The sequence below is a fragment of the Lissotriton vulgaris genome, chromosome 6 (genome assembly GCF_964263255.1).
Source record: "Lissotriton vulgaris chromosome 6, aLisVul1.2, whole genome shotgun sequence".
NCBI classification, from domain to species: domain Eukaryota; kingdom Metazoa; phylum Chordata; class Amphibia; order Caudata; family Salamandridae; genus Lissotriton; species Lissotriton vulgaris.
The window spans coordinates 498,811,689-498,833,283 of record NC_141694.1 but is presented as its reverse complement, the minus strand read 5'-3'; the positions used below and the strand labels follow the sequence as shown (position 1 = coordinate 498,833,283).

The following is a 21,595-nucleotide window of genomic DNA, read 5'->3' as shown; positions in this document are numbered from 1 at the left end:
ATATATATATATATATATATATATATTTTTCTTTTTTTCTCTCCGACAGAAAATTAAATGCCCATGAAGAAAACCTCCCAAAAAGGGGATTAACCTTTTATCCAACGTCAAAATTCGACCCGGTGCAAACACGAATAGACATATTCAAGTTTGTAAGGAAGTTAAAACTACAAAAAATATTTGCACAACAAACCCAATCTGGAATAGAAAGACCTCTGGAAACTAGCGGGGCCACCGGTACCACTCTCAGGGACAATGACTTGCCACTGCTTGTAATTACCCATGACCTAGCAGAAACAGGGGATGTACCTATTTCAATGGAGGTATTACAGAGAGAAGAGATCACGCAAGTCAGAGATCCCAGTAATTTGAAACGCAAATCAAGATTCTTGCCCCATACAACACATGACGCAATAGACGTCTTCAATGACGCTATCCTCCAAGACTTGGAGACAATGTCCAATAAAAACTTGGAATTGAATAGAAAGAACTCGAATATTTCCCAGCTGGAATGGGACGCCATTAAAACATTGAAGGAGGATACATCAATTGAAATCAAGCCCTCGGACAAGGGGGGGAATATCGTGATCTTCAGTAAAAATCAATATAAACAAGAGGCCCTACGACAACTACAGGACAGGAACTGTTATACCATCATTAACAGAAAAGACTTTGTGCAATGCACCATTGACTATCATGCTTTATTGAAGGGGTGGAGGGACAAAGGGATGCTTAATAAATATGAATATGAATATCTACATTGTGAGCACCCGATAATTCCCATATTCTATCACCTCCCCAAGGTGCATAAGGACATGAAAAATCCACCAGGAGACCTATTGTCTCCATAATAGGGAGTCTGTTGGAGAACACCTCCAGGTTTATAGACACTTACCTAGCCCCCTTTGTCGAGGACCTACCCTCCTATGTCAGGGACACCCAAGATTTCATAAGATTGATTGACGGCATCGAGTGGGAGCCAGATATGCTTTTAATTACGCTCGATGTGGCCAATCTCTATACCTGCATAGATCACCAAGAGGGTGTCTCTGCAATGAAATGGTTCCTAGATACGAAAAACATGAAGTACCATCAACATAACTGTATGCTTTTGAGGATGGCAGAGTTTTGTCTCAACAACAATGTCTTTCTTTTTGCAGGAAATATGTACAGACAAATCAGGGGGACCGCTATGGGCATGTGCTTCGCCCCCAGCTACGCAAACTTGTTCGTGGGCTGGTGGGAGAAGCACGTGGCCTGGGGGGGGGGGGAACCAACGAAAAATGGTTGGACCGGATCATGATCTGGACAAGATATATAGACGATTTGTTTGTCGTATGGCGGGGCGATAGATCCTCGGCTGAGGAATATATTGCGGTTCTCAATGACAACAATCTTAATTTGAGATTTACCAGCACCATTAGCGACACATCTGTATATTATCTTGATCTGGAAGTCTTCGTAAAAGGTAGCTCCTTATTAACAAAACTATATCGTAAGCCTACAGCGGGCAATACCGTATTTCATGCGGATAGCCATCATCCAAGGAGTATGATAGGAAACATCCTCTTCGGGGAACTACTCCGCCTGAAAAGGAACTGCACAGATCCTAAAGATTTTGCACAGGCACGGGATGAAGCTGTATATAGGTTTAAAGATAGAGGGTACTTGAAGGCAACACTAGCGAGTGCAGTAAGTAGAGCTGACCTCCTGGAAAGAAAAGATCTGATGAAAACCAAAGTGAAGGAGGTAGAAACGGAGGGAAGTGCCAGAATGATAACCACATTCAATATGAGATCTAGTGAGTTAATGACAATATTCAACAAAAACTGGCACATTCTGAAAACCGATCCAATAATGAAACAAATTCTACCCCGAGACCCTCTGTGACTTACAGACAATGCAAATCTCTAAGTGATCATTTGACTGAGAGTCACTTTGAAGATTCCCCGAAAACAACGAACAAAAAACCAGTTTGTGGCTTCTATCCTTGCATGCACTGTAAGGCGTGCAAGTATAGTAAGAAACGAACAAAATATGAAGGGAGACCCAATGATTCACGCCCTTTAAGAACTATCACTAAATTACTAAATTGTAATTCAGAATATGTGATTTATTGCCTGGAATGCCCGTGCTCCAAGAGATACATTGGCAGTACAATCAATCAAGCTAAAAAACGTATCCTGGAGCACATGCGGGCTATAACAAATAGGGACAAGAGCTATCCTGTAGCGCGCCACTTCGAGACCCACCACAATAGCAATAGGGATCTATTGTCATACTTCCTCAATGATCAACTGGATAGGAAGGAGCGTGGGGGTGATAAAATCAGAGAACAGCGAGCCTTGGAGTACAGGTAAATTATAAACCAACAAAGCATGCAACCGAGAGGTCTAAATAATGACGAAGAATTATGGGTTCACCTGGAATAAAATAGGGGATCAAGCAATCATTACTATTGTTCTGCAATACAAGAGAGACAAAGCTGTGCATGAGCACTTGCCCATACAGGGCGTAATTGCAAAGCGGGGATCAGAGTGTCCAAACACATATGCCCATACAGGGCTATATTATTTGCTCACATGTACACCTACTAATAACTGAGAGACTGAGGAACTAAGAGGATTTCTGAACATCATGAACTGTAATATCCAATGCTTCGGTTCCCACAATACTGATTTAAATGCTTATATTGACAGTAAATGTGCTCATATAAATAATCTTGACGCTTGTAATTCAGATTAATTTTGCATAAATGAAGGCGCTTTTTTAATAATGAGCACATCCAAATACAAATGGGAAAGGTTATGATGCCAATGTGAAATCTGTATTCCTCTTAGGTTTTCCCCCCCCAAAACAAAGAGTGTTGTACAATGTTTTTAAATTGCACGAGCACTTTTTATACACCATTTATTCCCCCATGTATATTTTGTATAAAGGATATTCAAACTAAATGTTGCACTTTATAAGATGGCTGCCGATCTGGCGTGATTCAGTCCTCTTTCTATGTTGGGAAGGAGGTGGGGATATAATGGCGTTTGTTATCACAATCAGGTTGACACTGACGAAGCCCTAGTGGCGAAACGCGTTTGTCGAGGGGGCAGGGGGTCTGCCAAATAAAAATTATTTTCTTGGATGAAAGACTTAGAGGGCCATCTATTCTTTTGTTGGAAAACGAAGCGTGACGAACATATATATATATATATATATATATATATATATATATATATATATATATATATATATATATATATATATATATAATTCACTGAAAAAACCATAGGTTTCAGGCCTTATATAGTTAGGAATTAACATATAAAAAACCATTGAAATTCCTCCTATATAGTTAGCTAGACATTTCATTGATATAAAACCAATGAAATTCCACATATAGTTAGTTGCACTAACTATATATTTCGCGCATCCGCAATCCAATGCTGATGATGTCACATATTACATCATTCATGACATGGTCAGTGACATCACTGATGACATCATCCAGTGTCTGTGTGTTTTTGTAAAGTTTAAATATGTTTTACATATTGAAGAATGAGTGGATGTATAAGAGTATGTATGAAGGATTTGATTGTATAAGTGAGTAAGTATGTGTTAGTATATCTGTGAAAATGTAAGCTGTTCTGTGTTTAACTGTATAGATGAAGAAATCAAAGTGTGATTGATTCTTTACAGGACTGACTAGGTGTGTGCGTAACTCCATGGATGAGTGGCAGTGTGTGAGTGTCTGCATAGGTGTATGAGTGCATATGATAGTGTTGTAATGATGAGTGACTGTATGTACGAATAATTGTATGGGTAAATGAATGAATGTGTGTGTAGACGTAGGAATCAGTGAGTGCGTATGTAGTAAATGGTATTCGTGTGTCAATAGTTTCAAAAATGATACTCAGTATTTTACACTAGGTGTTACAGAGGTTATATTAGAGTGTAAGGAGGTGCATTGTATTATCACATGAAGTATATCATCAGTGGTGTGATCATTGATGTTAAATGAGATGTCATCAGTAATGTCATCAGTGATGTCATCAGTTATGTCTTTTGAGATGTCATCAGTGATGTCATCAGTGATGTCACTGACCATGTCATGAATGATGTAATATGTGACATCATCAGCATTGGATTGCGGATGCGCGAAATATATAGTTAGTGCAACTAACTACGTGTGGAATTTCATTGGTTTTATATCAATGAAATGTCTAGCTAACTATATAGGAGGAATTTCAATGGTTTTTTATATGTTAATTCCTAACTATATAAGGCCTGAAACCTATGTTTTTTTCAGTGAATTTCAATGGTTTTTTATATGTTAATTCCTAACTATATAAGGCCTAAAACTTATGGTTTTTTCAGTGAATTTCAAATGTTTTTTAAATGCTAATTCCTACCTCAATAAGGCCAGACACCTATGGTTTTTTTCAGTGAATTTGCAAGGTTTTGAAAATGCTAATTCTATTAGCGGATAACGTTTAAATATGTTAATATCCTTGTGGGACCACCTGAGCAGCCCTAGGGATCCGATTTTTGATGCATGAACGATGGTTGGATGCATGATGGATGAATGATTGTTGGGTGGATGCATGGATGGATGCATGCATGATAGATGGGTGAATGGATGCATGAATGATGGATGAATGCAGGATGGATGGATGGGTGGATGGATGGGGTGCATGAATGGTGGGTGGGAGGGTGGCTGGGTGTTGGATGGATGCATGATTGTTGGCTGGAAGATGGATGGATGGCTGGTGGATGCATGATGGATGAATGATTGTTGGGTGGATGCATGATGGGTGAATGCATGATGGGTGGGTGGATGAATGAATGCTGGGTGGATGCATGATGGTTGGATGCAGGGTGGATGGATGGATGCATGGGTGAATGCATGTTGGGTGGATAGCTGGATGGATGGGTGGATGCATGCATGCATGAATGAATGAATAATGGATGGATGTATGATGGCTGGATGGGTGGCTGGATGGATGGGTGGCTGGATGGATGGTGGATGGATGGGTGGCTGGATGGTGGACTGTGTGAGTGGTGGGTGAGCAGTATCAGACTGCCTGCACAATGTCAGGGTGACTGTGCGTAGTAAATGGTGGGTGAGTGTGCAGGGTGAGCAGTGTTTGAGGATAGGTGAAAGGTATGCAAGTAATATGTAGCAGAATACAATGAATAAAAATAGGTGGATCGATAGGTGAACGGTTGCGTGGATGGATGGTAGGGTGCGGATGGATGAAGGATGGGTCAATGGATGGATGAATGGATGGATGGGTTGACAGGTGGATGGCCCAGTGGGGTGTCGCAGGTAATTAGTATTGTGCCGATGTTCCCAAAATTACAATTATTATTTGAACTCTAGTGGGCCTCTGAATGTCAATGCCAGTTTTTATAATTATCTGCTGCCATCTACTGCACCAAAGTGAGGCTCGGAAAGTCCCATCCCCCTACATCTCCTTACAAAGTAATTGGATGCTGCTCTCTTCACAGCAGGACAGCCACATTAATATATTCAAAACACAATGCCCAAAGCATTCAAGATGCACTCCACAGCAGATTATGTTGAAACCTTGCTTCATTCTCCAAAGATGTTCCCAAAATTACAATTATTATTATTTGCACTCAGCGAGCCTCTGATTCTCAACGCCAGTGTTTACAATTATTTACTGCCCATCCGCTCTGAAAGTTCCATGCCCCTGCCGCTCCTCACGCAGTAATGGGATGGTGCTATCTTCACGGCAGGACGGACTCGTTAATATAATCAAATCCAAAACTTCCAAAAGGATTAAATATGCACTCCGCAGCAGAATATTTTTATTTTTTTGACCTATACAGCATTGACCCTAACATTGCTTAGCATTTGGGGGGATTAACCGAGCGGAACCAGAAACACATGAGGTTCTATAAATTTTACTTAACTTTCGGGTGGGCGCTAAATATTATTTTGGTTGTATAAATCAGCTTTGGTGATAGTACCCTTTGATCTGACACCCCCCAGGAGACTGAAAGGTTTTGAAGGCAGGTGACTAGGGAGATAGAAAGAATCCTGAGAAAAACAAGACTTTTACAGATGGATGTACCCTTACTTGATCTTTAGCTCTGCCCAAAAGATGCAAAGGCGAACATCAGATCTTGCATTGGTATTAGCTAAATCAGCCATTGCTATGCATTGGAGATCCCCAGAGTAGATGGAAGAGTTAAGTAGAAATGTGGGCAGTAGCTGAAATAGTAACATTAACAATAGAACAAAAGAGAGGGTTACGTAAAAATACAGTGGCGGAGGAGTTGGCGTATGTAATGGAGTCGTTTACTGGGGCAGATTACATCTGAGGACGGGGACAGTACCGCAATGAACGTTTGTGCACACCACGCAGACTACAATTAGTAATCCTGGAAGGGGAATCTCTGCTACATCTGCTGAGTGGGTCATATGTGTTTATTGTTATATACATGTTCAGGAGTATGGTGACTTTTACAGACAGACCTGTACACTAATACTGTGTTTAATAAAACACTTATAGATGCCAAATGCCAGTTTCCTGCTTGATTAAGTTGCACGAAAAGTGCATGTGAATTATGTGATGCACAGGTATTTGTATCTGACTATTTCCACTTTCTAGTACAGTGTAATGAGTGCCCAAGGGAGATGGTAACTTGCTAAAGATACATTAAGGATCAGCATACACAAGTGAAGTAGGCCTCTGCAAATTAGGTCCACATAAACAGCCTTCGCGGACTGTTGTACATGCACTTCTACAATATTTACTAAATGATAAATATTATGTTGTTCTTTAAATGCAAATAAAACCAATTAAAAAAATCACAGCCTCACTTGACTAATCATGTCAATTGACTTTGAATTTGTCCTCTATCAAGACATGCATTTACAAAGTGATTACTCTACCTGTTTTATACGTGTTAAATAATAAGCAAAAGCAGTGGGTAAGCAAGTGTAACATGTCTCAATAACATCAGATTTCACATTTTGGTATAGTGAAACGTTCACCAATACTCAAACACAATGTGTTTGTTTCATCTAGGTATGGTAACATTAAACGCATCCTTAAACTTGAACTCTGTTAAGAATAAAAATAAGAGCTTTACTTCTTCTCTCGACTAAAATCAGTCTAAACCCAAATGTACAACATTTCTATAAGTTGATTATTCAATTACGTAGTAAATATGTCAGTAAAATTGCCATCCTAAGTCTAACATAATTCGAAGGCCTTAAGTGCTCCTATCTCCCTGCAGCTCACAATTCAACAGTACTGAACAATTCTCAAGATAGAAGCATATTCAGCGCAAATCCATGTTAGATTAATAACAAACTTTAATATGCATTTACTTTATCAGCTAAACGATGCGAAGAGCGGCTCCTTCCTAAGCTCCTCGGGTACCGCGGGGGGGGCTCCTCCTCTCCGGAGCCTCGCCGGTCAGCCGCGCCTCGTCTGCCTCACCCCGGGGCTCCAGCCATGGACACGGTCGCCGGTCAGCCGCGCCTCGGCTGCCTCACCCCGGGGCTCTAGCCATGGACACGGGGTACCGCGGGCGGGGCTCCTCCTCTCCGGAGCCTCGCCGGTCAGCCGCGCCTCGGCTGCCTCACCCCGGGGCTCTAACCATGGACACGGGATACCGCGGGCGGGGCTCCTCCTCTCCGGAGCCTCGCCGGTCAGCCGCGCCTCGGCTGCCTCACCCCGGGGCTCTAGGTTTGGTCGGCAACATCACCCAGTCTCCCCTCGGCACGGGAGACCGGACGGGCACAGCAAAGGCTTCCCCCAGACAGGGGGAAGCGGAAACCACGTCCTCCCGGCCCCGCCCACAACCAGGCGGGGGCCATCTTAAGGCAGCTTGGGCGGCGGCGGTGAGGGGTGGGCACCCTCGAAATTAAAATAAAAACATTCAAATGAAAGAGAGAAGCCCCCCCCCCCAAGAAAATCGCGAAAAATCGCGGGGTGCGCGCACTGTGCGCGCTTATAGATATAAAATTGATTTCTCTTCTAATTTTCTCAGGAACTACTGGAGGGATTTACACTATTTAACAAAAAGTGTGATCTGCGTACCAGACACTACCATTTTGACAAGTTTGGTGTAATTCCCTTCAGTGGTTCAAGCTGTAGCCGAGTCTAAAGGTCCTACGGAAATTAACATGGGGAAAACACGTTTAGGGACCCCCCTTTTTTCTCAGCCCCCACTTGACTAATCCCCCCCAAACTTTCAGGGAAGGAGAGGAGCGGAGCGAGCCATCTTCTTTGAGAAATTTGCAAAGATTCATCAACCAGCGCCAAAGTTATTCCCAATAGAATGTTGGGGATTTCCTATGGAAACTAGGTCCTAACTATATATACCTACTGACGACCGTCAGTAGGTAATATATATATATATATATATATATATATATATATATATATATATATGTATATATATATATATATATATATATATATATACGAAGTGAACCAGCTGCTGCTTTTTCAATGTTTCATTCTGAATGCGTGGACTTAGTGATTTAACATTTCCACTGTTCCAGTGCAATAAACTAAAATAAATTATAATATTAAGATTTTCAACACAATCAACTTTAACACAGTGGTTCTTAACCTTTTGCCTACTGCGAATCCCTACTTAATCAATAGTGGAACACGAGTCCCCCACTGAATTAATATTGGAGTTTGGGGCCCCCACTTTGTCATTGTTGGAAGCCAAAGACCCCAGCCTAAGCATTTTCGTTGATTAGAACTGCAAAACAATACACAAAAAATACTGAAACAGGCATTCATCACACTAATAAAAAATGGTTTATGTAATTCAAAAGCAAATGTATTTTTATTTTATTTTAATTGGACGATTGGAGTTATTCTAAATTCAATTAAAGGCACTCTGCTTCCATATTGTATTCTGTTTAAATCACTGGGACTGTTTTACAAATCAATTTGAGGATACTAACTTAATTCTTAGCCTCAATGTTATATTCCTTTACATTAACACAATTTTCAATTTTGCATCTTCATCTATGTACACTCTATTAATCGGTTAATATTATTTAATCTAATCCTTTATTTAATAAGCAGTCTTTGCAGTTCCTAAGGGGTCTTTAGACTACAGGCTGAGAACAAATCCTACAGTGTGTTCACATTGCCTTTGCATTTCCCTATAGATTCTAAATTGGTACTTATTCAAGCCTAAATAATAATACTACTTGTTTATCTGCTACAGCTGAAGAGTCCATTAAATTATGATTATTTCATCCAAAAATTTACCGGATTTGTATAAATCATATGATGTGAATTTTTCCAGGTGAGTATAGTCTCTCTTTATGCTTCATAATCCTATGAGACAAAGCAAGTCTGAAATATGCATGGAGTGCTACTAAATATTAACCCGTTGACCGCGGCAGGAATTCCGCCGCAGTGTGGGTGATTTATGACTGGGCGTGGTCAGGATGGCCTCCGGCCATCCTCCCCACATGCCCACCGTGACGTCGGGCGGCCAGGGGCCGTCCGACGCACGCAAAGGGTTAATAGAGAGTTTGAGTAATTTATTTACATGATCAGTGACTTAATCATCAATCAGTCCATCAAGATGGAAAGTTCTTCATTCACTCATTTAGTAGCGCTCCCTGCCTTGATGAAAATTGCTTCATAAGAAGTCTGGGGTCATTGAGTGGTTGGATCTTTTGGAAGGTGTAGCACTGTATTTTGATTTATAATTTATAACACTTGGTCGTGGAGAGCCACTACTGCTCTTTTGGGTATTTTGTATCCTATCATACTTGATACATTTTTCTCAAAACTAGGGGGCAGATTTACAAGCCCCTTGCGACACTTTTACGCCGCCATTGCGTCACTATTGTGACGCAGCGGCGGCATAAACTATGCGCCACATTGCATCTTATTTACAATGTGAAGCATCTAGGGAGATGCGTCAAGTTGTAAAGCCCTGCGCCACATAAAACCTGCGTCAAGTTTCAAGTGGGCGCAAGGTGGGCGTTCGGGCGACGGAACGCCACATAAATTCACGGAGTAACTTTTACGGCCATTTTGCATCAAAACCCTGCGCCTGCTTGAAGCAGGCGTAAGGCTTGACACACCATGTTGGGCATAGGCAGGGTTGTAATAGTGCTGGAGTTGCGTCGCACACTGCGCTAACCTTACACCGGCAGATGCAATACGCATCTGTTCATCCATGCGCCATGATTCTCCGCATTGTAAATGCGGCGCATCTGTGGTGGCGCATGGGTAAACTTGCCTGACGCATCTTTCCTGGCGCATACCAGCTGATTTGCAGGGATGAGCCAGGAAACATAAATCTCACCCAATTTTTAGTTGCTGCAGCAATATTAGTTAAGAATTTCAGTGTCTTCAATAAACTTTATTCAGTTACAGTACATAACCATAAAAGTATAAATGAACATATATACAGGAAATCACCAATATTAACCCATTGCGTGCTTGCAGTAGCTAACCAGCTTCAAAAGCGCATTAAGCTCCACAACCTCCTCCAGCCCTACCAAGTTGTGTTATACTTGTGTAGGAACATGGAAACTGTTTCCGTCCAGGTAGAATATGACATCCAATTAATAGTGATCAATGACTGTGGATGCTGGTTGACCTGTGGACAACCTTTGAAACTGCTGACCAACAGATATTACTTGAAACTCTCCAGTCACACATTGGCATTACTGATACTATTAAAGTGGATCTCTCTGTACATCTTGTGCAGATGGATTATTCCAGATCACCACACACCCCTATCTTATGTATCAGCCGACTTCCATGATGTTTAACTTTTACATGGAGCCACAAGGAGTACTCCTTGACCAACAAGAAACCGTCAACCACGAATATGCTGACAACACCTTACTATACCTTAAAGTTTCACTATCCAAAGATGACCTTAAACCTCTGGCTGGAACTCCTTCAAGCCTGGATCTCTGCATGTTGTCATCCTGTGCCCTGGGCACCCACCAACATTTTGCAGACTGGTACTGGTGGTAACTGACTGAAAGACCTTGGGCTCTGCCTGACCATGCCCAGGGACAGAGCTATGCTAAAGACACACGTAGAATACAGTGAAAACACCTACATACACTAGGGCACACTATGGTTGAGGGTACCCCTGTGATTGGAATGACCTCCCCATATACGGCCCTAGTACATATAGAGCAGGGGGATCGAAAATACCTTTAAGCCCCTAGTATAGAATAGGGCAGGGCAGTTTAGAGGCCAGCAGACTTTTCTGCATTTGCATTTGTACTGCTGAAGCCCGAGGTCAGTTTAAAGCAGCCCTGTGTTGCAGGACTGCTTTTAAAAAGTAAATTGGGTCCAAACTCGACTTTGGTGTTTGGGGCACTTACAAAATAGATAACCTACAATGTGTGGGCATATTTGGTACCCCCAGGGTCTCCCTTAGGTGTCCCAGAGGTGGGGGGTCACGTATTTATAAAGATGACCCTTATAAAATGAGTTTGTTATGCCCTGGGTTAAGTGAAATTACACTGTGGAGGGATGATCTGCAATATTTTACATATTCAGAACCCATAAAATCTCCCCTATGTGTTCTAAGGGTGGGGGGTCCTGAAGCTATAGTCACAGTACTAATAAAATATGTTTTTTTAAGCACTGGTGCTGGAAAATGGTCCAAGTTATTTTTCCTATTGCAAATTCCCTGCCACATAGATTACCATAACAAAAAGTGATTCACTAATAATTTGTGCTAGGAGAATGATATCATGATAGCATTGAAAGACTTCCCAGAATGGTATTGATAACTCCAACAATATGATATTGTTGAATTTCTCCTAAAATGTACAGATAAGACGTTATAAGACTTTCTTCTCTGCAAGCCCAGATTCAGCCTTCCATTACTCTGTCCTGATTGGTCAGAGTTAAGTGGATTAGCCAGGTTCCTTTGAAGAGGTGATGAAGAGCCACTGGAGTTAACCTTCTGCTGGGAGGGCAGTGTTCTGTTACACAGTAATGCCAGAGCAGGGGGAGGAGTTGTAAACAATGGACTTCAATGGAAGGGGAAGTCCCAAGTGTCATTTATAACTCTTCTCTTTTGAACATAGCCAGACACTAGGCTTCAGGAAGGAATGAGCAGATGCCTGGGGGAAGAGACTATGGAGATAAGCCATTTTAGGGGTGTGTTTAGTCAGCTCTTCTCTCCCTGCTGGAAAATCAGCCATTATGAATTTGGAAGAATTTGTGCACTCTGAGAAAAAATAGTGTCACATCTGAAGGATGTGGTCATACCTTGGGGTGTTACTCTACCCCACATTGGACGGGGGTGCTCTACTGCTTGACTCAGAGAACTTGGAATAAGCAGAGCCTCTCAGATTCGCTGTTTGAAACCTTAGAGAGCAAGAAAGGCCATGCTGAGGAGTTTGATGTGCAATCACTAAGACCTGCACTCTGAAGATTGCACCTTCTGCACCATCTCGAACTACAGCCCTGTGGACTTCCTTGCTGTAAAAGGACAAAAGAGTGGACTCCCTGCAAGTTACAGATTAACAGAGCTCACCTTGAACATCACCACCAAGAATCCTCAACCTGGAGTACTACCAGTAGATTTGTAAGGGTTTTGTCCAAGTGGATTGTGGGAACTGAAGGCCCCAACTTTCAAGGACCATCTTGGAGCTTCCAGACCTTGGAGTAAGTTTGAGATACTTTGGGACCCTTTGGGGAACTTCAAGGAAACGATACAGACCTTTGGAGCAACTTTGGAGAAAAGCTCTGTTGGATTTGGCCCTTTTTGCAGGTTCATCCCAGAACTTTTTGCCTTCCTCCTATATTTTTTCTGACCTGTTATTGGTGGCTTTGGGCCACTGGGCACTTTATCACTGTTGATCAGTGCTAAAGTGCATGTGCTCTCTATGGTAAACTTGGTAAGATTAGTCTACACCTGTTTGCCATATTCAATTTACCTGTCAGTCCCTTGTACAGTGGTATCTCATATTCCCAGGACTAGTAAATTAAATGCTACTGATAGGCTTGCAGCGCTGCTTGCACCACCCACCACAGTAGCCTTTCAAACCTGTCCCAGGCCTCTGCCACAGCAGGGCCTGCACGCACAGTTTAGTGCCGCTTTGATGTGGCACATAAGTGGTTGCCACGTCTGTGACTCCTCTTTTCCTACATATCAGACACCCCTAAGGTAGGTCCCTAGCTAGCTCAATGGACAGGGTGCGGTGTAGGTAAAAGGTAGTACACGGGCCTTAACTGTGTGCCATGTCTTGGTGGTGACAAACATCCCATTTGGTTTCTCTCTGCTGCGTGGCTGCCCCCTCATAGGGATGCATTAGAGATTCTCTGACACATGCTTCAGTGGTAATCCCTGACATGAGAGAATTAGCGTGATCAGGTTTGGTATGTTTGGAATATTAGTGATAAATGCTGTTTACTGGTGTTCGCAGATTTATTACCATTATTTTAGAAATGGCACTTTTAGAAGTAGGCATTTCTGTGTGCTATGTGTCTATATGCCTGCCTGTTGTGTATTGACTGTCTGGCCTTGGAGTAACAGGGGTTGGGGAGGTGCAGTGGCTCCAGAGAGTCTGGATAAGTCAGTGCTAGGCTGAATAGGCCTGGTCTGCATTTGGAGTGGTGGGAGGAGTAGTAACTACACCTGAATAGGGCTGTGCCTGCCTTCCACAATGATGGGTCCACCTCCCCCGTTGTGTGACTGAGTCCAGGGGATACACCTACAATGGGGAGTGTTGTGCATTATAAGGATAATTTTAAGTACCCCCAGAACTGGTTTGAACTGAGACAGGGCTCTGTACCAGGGCAGAACAAAGACTTTATGGACTATAAATATTGGGGCTGTGACCCCATGTCTTTTGAACTGGAAGTAAAGATACAGTGTGGACTGCTGTTGGCCGGGAGGAACCGCCATTGGGGTCTAAACTGCTGCCTGCTAGGTGGGTGAAAGGGATGCCCTCTACTAAGGGGCCCTATGTGCTGGCCTGCCTGTGCCTTGTGCGCCGGCCCAGGGATTTACTAGGGATGTGTGGCTGGTCCTAGGGACTGAGACAAATATAGCACGTGGTGAGCGCTGCACCAGTTATCTTCCTTTACTTCAAAGCCAAACGTATTGGGCACTGTCACTTTTCCAGACGGTAGGAGTGTGTGTTTGCTCTGCTCCCTGCTGGGTGCGTGTGAAGGGTGCTATTGGAGGCACTGAGGTGGAGAGAGAGCTCTGGGCGCAAGGAGCACTCTGACTTAGGAGCGCTATACAGGCCTGCCTCCAGTGCGTGCTGATCGCTGCAGGGCTCCTTGTGTGTGGGGAAAGAGCCACTGCCAACAGAGTAGGAGCATTGAGGAGGAGCAGAGGGCGCTAGCTGGGCCAGCGCTCAACTGATGATTCTCATGTGTCACGAGTACTGCCCGGGTAGACAAGTCCACTTTCCCCACAGCGGCACGGCATCCGTGAACATATCCCAATGCTTCGGAGAGATCTAGGTGCTGCCTACGCTGAGCAAGCCGCACTGGACCAGCTGAGGTCCCCACTGTTCCCTTAGAAGTATTTGTGCAAAGTTGCCCATAGTGGCATGGGCAGATTTTCTTTGGGGGCAGGACGGGGTGGCAACCCTCGACAGAGGGCACGTTCTTAAGGCCCTCCGTTAGTTACAGAGCAGCCCATACTATAAGCGTGGGAGAGCTGGTGCTGCTATTGGAGTAGCTTGGGTCATGTCCTGGTGCATGTTGCTCCCCCCACATTTGGTGTGTTAGGCCCCAGGGCCATTCTTTGTGGGGTTAGACTAGGGCAAAACCTCAATGGAGGTCACTGGTGGTTAGAACTGCCACATTCCCTGTGTAGGCGGGCACGGGGCCCAGAAGCCTATGGGAGGGACACCAGGTACCGTCATCAGAGCATGGGTGGTGCTCTAACTGTTATGCTATCCTTGGATAGTGTATCCACTGAGGTGGTCTGCCCTGACGTTGCTAATGCGTACTTTGGGTGATATGCATATGTCTAATGAGGGCATGATGTATTTATGATGTACGCCATGCTGCAAGTGTTGCCCATGGTGCACTGCTAATTAGGTCTGCATAACGTATGGTACTAAGCGCACTCCTACCAGTAGTGACTGGTCAGCCTAATGATATGTTATGTCAGTGGCTCGATTGGCCTAATGATTTATGTAATCCCTGTAAAGTGATGACAAGTGCCTGGTGGCACAGTGTATATATGTGATGGTATTCTAATGTGTTTTATGGATAATGCAAAGGCTATTTTTTATATAACCTTGTGTGGAGTTTCTTTTGTGGTGCACTTAGTGTGTTGTTGCTGTGAGAGTGTGTTTTGCAAATGCTTTACACATTGCCTCTGGGATAAGCATGACTGCTCTGCCAAGCTACCAAGGGGCTGAGCAGGGGTTAGCTTCAGTGTGTAACTCCCTTGCTCTGACTAGAGTGGTGGTTTCTGCCTGGCTTAGGCGCATGCCCTAGCGAACCAGAAAACCCAGCTCCATAAGTGGACCGAGGTGGGCAAAGCCATGCTTGAAGTCAAGTCAGGATCCCCACTAGATCCATGTCCACACCACATTTACTCTCAGCTAACCCCTGTAATTTGCCCTGTCGTAACAAAAGTTCTGAATCTTTCCTTATGCTCTGCTACATTCCCAAGATCCTGGAAGCAGGCCCTAGTTACTCCGCTAGTAAAAAAGGCAGGATTAGATGTTAATAATCCTGCCAACTACCGGCCAATATCCCAGTTACCCTACCTCTCTAAAGTGCTGGAGAAATTGGTCAACAGACGGCTTTCCAGCTATCTGGAAATTAATGAACTGTTGGACGATTCCCAGACGGGTTTCAGGGTGAACAACAGTACTGAAACAACACTGTTGGCGGTGACGGATAACATTAGGGCCCAGGTAGATCAAGGCAAGACAGTCGTTCTGATACTCCTTGATTTATCAGCGGCTTTTGATACCGTTCCACACGACCAATTACTGAAAGCCCTGGAAGGGAAAGGTATACGAGACAAGGCATTGGGATGGCTAAAATCTTTTCTGGAGGATCGAACACAATCAGTGTGTTTGGGTGACTTCATCTCTCCCCCGCGAAACATTAAATATGGGGTGCCCCAGGGGGCCTCACTCAGTCCAACTTTGTTTAATGTTTTCGTTTCCTCATTGGCAGCCATTGGAAGACGGTGGGGTGTCGAAATGTGTTCTTATGCTGACGACACCCAGTTAATGGTTACCATTGATGAAAAGGATGATCCTAAAACCCGACTGATAAACTGCCTGACTGAACTGGCCAACTGGATGCAAGAGCATTGTCTGAGATTAAATGCAGACAAGTCAGAAATCCTCTTGTTTGGCAAAAATACCCAGCTCTGGGATAACAGCTGGTGGCCAAGCAACCTGGGGTTGCCTCCGAATCCCACCCCAAAAGCAAAAAACCTGGGAGTGGTATTGGACAGTGCTCTGTCCATGAAATCACATGTCTCCACTGTCTGTGGCAAAAGCTTTGCATTGCTGAAAATGCTCAGACGAGTTTTCCCCTGGATCCCGACTGAATGTAGGAAAACTCTGGTTCAGTCATTGCTGATGAGCAGATTGGACTATGGCAACTCACTGTTTGTCGGAATGGCAGACTATCTCTTTTCCAAACTGCAGATAGTACAAAATGCTGCGGCAAAGGCTGTCTGTAATAAAAAGAAATTTGATTCGGCTAAAAGCTGCATGCAAGAGCTTCATTGGCTCCCGATGCGACAAAGAGCCAATTTTAAATTACTATGTATCACACACAAGGTGCTATATAACGCAGGCCCTACCATTTTACATAATAAAGTTGAATTCCACAGACCACCGAGGAACCTCCGATCAAGTACATTAGGAAGAGCCACCACCACCCGGGTGAAGACTGTCAGGATGGGAGAGCGAGCCTTCTCGCATCTGGCGGCTACTAAGTGGAATGAACTTCCTCCCAGTCTTAGACTGACAGATGACCTTCTGTCTTTTAGGAAACAACTAAAGACACTACTCTTCCCTAAATCTGAATAAATCATCACTCAGTGTGGTTATTGTACCTCTCAGCATCCAATTTTAGCGCCGTGATATCCTACTCAGGATGATTGTTAGCGCTCTATAAATAAATTAAATACAAATACAATACAAATACCGACTAAACCTGGCCGTCAAAGCTGGCGACCCTAAACCGCATGTCAGTCTGCCGTCCACGTTCGTCCCACTGAAATGCTCCATAGGTCCGACTTCCAGAGTTTGAGCGGGAGTAGGCAAAATCAGAGGGTGGCCAACCCTCACAGAATCTGGCCTGGTGAAAAGCATTGAGGGACCCCAAAAGAAAAAACTCTGTCAAAGTTTTTAAGTCCGAATGAGGAAAAGGTGACCAGGAGCAACCGTGAGAGCCAAGCTGCGTGCCTTGAACCAAGAGCTGGCCTAAATCCTTGGTTCATTCCGCTGGAACCCTCTGTAGGTCTGACTTCCATAAGTTTGACTGCTAGCTCATTGCAAGGCAATCTGCCCCCCCCCCCCACATATTCAGGATTGGCTGAGAGCTTCAAGGGACCCAAGGAAGAAAAGCCCCAGAAACGTTTCTAAGTCTGAAGGTTACCATTTTGACCGAGACCTACCACGAGGGGTAGCTGCGCAGGGCTCCAGGCCTCCATCGTGGTTTGCCTGAAACTTTGACCTGGTCTATCAGGACCAAATGTCCCAGTATGTGCTATAAGTTTCTATGTGCTATATAATGCCAAATACTTAAACATTCATATATCTGGTTCCCTACATTGGATGTTTGTCATTTTGGTGTCCTTTTAAAGATACACATATTTCCTATGTGTATAAATTGGTGTTAGATTTTGATTGTGCATTGTGTCTTAATTATGTACTGAATTTGTGTTTTTAAATGCTTTACATACCTGTCTTTGAAGTAAAGACTGCCTCATCACAGCCAAGCTCAAAAGGGTTGAGCATGGGAATAATTTTCTTAGACCTATTCTGAGCCCTATACAGTGTTAGTGGTTTGAACACATTCTCCCCACGTTGAAAGATTTGCTTGGGACACCTCTCCTTTTCTGACTTCAATTTAAATATTGCTTTATGATATATAATACACTTTACAAGAGAAATCCTGACTATGGAAATTCTAAACTGAAGACACCTGGTGAAAATGGGCTACTAGGAGCATGACCCTTCCAGGCTGGAAGTCCGAGAGATATAAAAACATGCAGATAAAACAGTCTTTTTAAGCATATAGATCAATATTGTGAAACAATCTCCCTTTGCATCTCAGACTTTCTCCTTCAATTGTGCAATTCAAGGAATACCTCAAAACCCAACTCTCTACAATCTCTTTTTCTTCCTAGACTAATTCTTCTCCCTCCTGTAATACAGCATTTTATTCTGCATTTCCTGCTTATACTAACTTGACTTCTCATTAAAAACTCATCTGCATGTCTCTCTTTCCTCAAGTGTGGGTTATGCGCCCTCTACAGTGCTCCTCTACCCTCCAAGGTGAGGGACATACTTTATGAATTCCCCAATAAAATACAAAAATAGTTCTCTACTAAGGTAGAGGATACTTCATCTTGCCCCCAAGTCACAAGGAAGATAAAGACTTGGAGATACACGAAAGACTAATTGTGAGAGGGGTCCTACAAAGGCAACAATAATCAGAAAAGCAAGCGTTGGCGCAATCGGAATGCTTAGTTCAGCTCATATGGATTGGTAGATAGATGTTTCTAGGGAAGCCCTTTTAAGGCCCACCTCTCTGGAATAGTTTGGTACTTCCGCACTGGCAAGATCAGCAGTAGACACTGGGCAGGCCATCAGAGCATTTTCAGGACTTCAGTTTGTGTGCATCTTCGGTGTATGATATTCCAATCAAGAAAGCTGAAGAAGATTTTCCATCTTCAAAGATGATTCTGGATACAGCAGGCCTTGCCATACTTTCAGAATGTACAGTCATGGCCGGTTCCTACATTACACCACGCAGGTACATTCTCAAGGGACATACTTTCGTGCAAAACCTTTGCTTATTTCCTCCAGACAAAACATGAAGAAAAAGCAGCAAAAAGGGAGGCAATGGGAGTCAATGTATTCTGATGACTCCATGAATATCTATACATTACTGTTTTACAACTGTAATTATAGTTTATACGACTGCTGATATAATAATAGTGTTTCTATATATTCGTGTCTGCTTGGCCCATTTATATGATTATGAATTTTTATTTGTTGTATGGTTGTCAGGCGAATTTTTTTAGTACACTTACAAATCCACACTCATACATGGCCTTTCGCCGTTCAATCGAAGCTTGCCTTCAACACACCAGGACTGATTAATGATTGCAGTGCCTTGCATAACCAAAAAACTATAATTTGCAGGCAGAGACCTTACTTAACGGGGTAATCTACAAAAGAATAGCAGTTTTTTTTATATCAATCTGCACTCATACTGATTCCACAATATTGACTAACAACTTATCGTCAAGGTAAACAGATATAGATATAGAGGTAAATGTATGCTAATCTATATAATATGTTGGAAGTCCAGTTGTATAGCCAAAATAAATATAGTTCAATATTCTTTACATAAATCATTATACATACAACCCTTAACAGTCAATGTTCATAGCAGCGTTAAGAGTAACGTTTGACTTATGCATCCTAAATATGTGGCATTAAAGAGAACTACATTATGGCAGGTAACGAACTAACGTATTAGCAATAAACCAGTTATTAACACAAGTATAATAGGATGTTTCTAAATCTTGAAGCTTAATTTTTTTATTCCTTCTATTTATCAATGCCATTATAAGAGACAGATCTATAATATGAAACTGTCTGGCTTGGCAAGTAACTGTACCATATCCACATATTTTAAATATCAAAGCAGAAAGAACATCAGAAAGCAACTTCAGAGATGAAGATAAAAAAACAGGTCATAAATGTAAAAAAACTAAAATCTATTGATAGAAATGTACCAGGCTGACTGCCTTTTAAGTTTTTGAATTGAGTTCCAGAAAATAAATAACAAAACAAACTATGAAACAAATCAAAGCACTGTACTTTGTCTAAACAGGAAAAAGTATTATAATTACCAAGTACTCCCTGAAGCATCACTGTTCCCGAATGCACTGAATGAGCCGTCAAATCTTCTGTATGTTAATTCCGTTTGGTAGCCTAGAGAAATCAAAATCTAGAAGTTTAGGCATGAAGCTGAAGTTAAAATAAATGAATATCAGCAACTAGGTTTTGTTGTCAGCGTGTGTGTTCAGCTATTTGTCAAGACTATATTAATCTCGAGCCTGAAGTAACTGTAAACATTTTTGAGAACTAGAGTTTCTCATAATAAGATTTACAAACCTGCGTTCATGTATCCAACAGCTGTTTCTTTAATCCTTTGTGTCAGTTGACCTGTAGTTTTCAAATATTGTAGGACATAGATGTTCGGACTGAAATTGATCATATTTTGTTCACCACATCCACCAGGCATCTGAATGAGAGAATCCAGCCCATCAATGGAAGGTCCGAGAACATCACCTTTCAGGAAGAGAAAGATGTCAGATGAACAAAAGCTTTCCCACGTAAAGTGGCCCTAGTATCTTCTCCTACTACTCTAGAATGTCCAGGGGTGGTGGCCCCACCAAATACTTAAAAATTTTACTAAGGTACAATGTACATTATAGTTTATCTTCCTTAATTGCCAATAAGTCATCTCCAAGTATCCTTAGCGCTATCAGGGTTAATGATACAACTTAACATCTCTGTTAAAATTCTAGGTTTACAAATAAAGACAAGAAATAGGACATGCACCGAGACACGTCAAAGATGGCCATCCTGAGATCATCTGCAGCACCTCTGATCTTTGCTGTCAGAGAACTTGGCAAGTCTGACCTGGTACAATTGGGGTTTTCACTTGTGTAGTTGTCTAGTGGAGAAGTGTGGCTCACTTGTTAGAGCAGGCAGACCCTGAAGCAGAGGTCAGGGTTCAATTCCTGACGCGGCAGGGTCTTGAGCTCAAAATGTCCATGGACTCGATAATTCTCGCTTCGGTGCCAGACCTAATCATGGGTTCACACTCTGCAACTCTGGGCATTAAGCCTGCTTAATCTCCACAACGGCCCCCCCCCCCCGTGGCGGGATGCCTGGCTTTCACCTTGGGGATGCCCTGTAGGGGCTATCTCACAGGGAAAAGCCAGGACGGGTTCCCAAGGCAAGAGCGGAGATACCCCTTCGGGGGTCGAATCTGGCGCTATATAAGAATATAATAATAGTTCTGTATGCATTCTTACAACTCTAATTTATCCCTTGATTATTCAGAGCGTTATTTATTTTTAGAGAAAAATATCCTTCCCACACTAAAAATAAATGTCCTTGTTTAAACTGCTCCCAATTGGTGTAAACTACATCTGATCGCATCTCATGCTGCACATTTGATGTATTTCAATACAATGTTATTCCTACAATTATGAGAAGCAATAGAGAAGTGGCATAAAAATCATTTGCATTTTTGCATGTATAGCACAAACCTGCCACACGTGTAGCTTTGTAATATTTTTAATTTTCATGACCGCAAGACACGCAGGAACTCACCTGTGTTGATGGGAG

General features: G+C 42.8%; 1 protein-coding gene across 1 annotated transcript in view; it reads right to left on the bottom strand.

The window, feature by feature from the left end:
• Positions 1-21,595, bottom strand: part of LOC147707489 (CD109 antigen-like) — a 943,435-nt gene that overhangs the window by 251,867 nt on the left and 669,973 nt on the right. Inside the window, exons 23-24 of the mRNA XM_086926506.1 lie at positions 20,351-20,527; positions 20,086-20,167 (exon numbers count right to left, since the gene is read on the bottom strand). Coding sequence (XP_086782632.1) covers positions 20,086-20,167; positions 20,351-20,527 — 259 coding nt within the window. The remainder of the gene's footprint in view (positions 1-20,085; positions 20,168-20,350; positions 20,528-21,595) is intronic.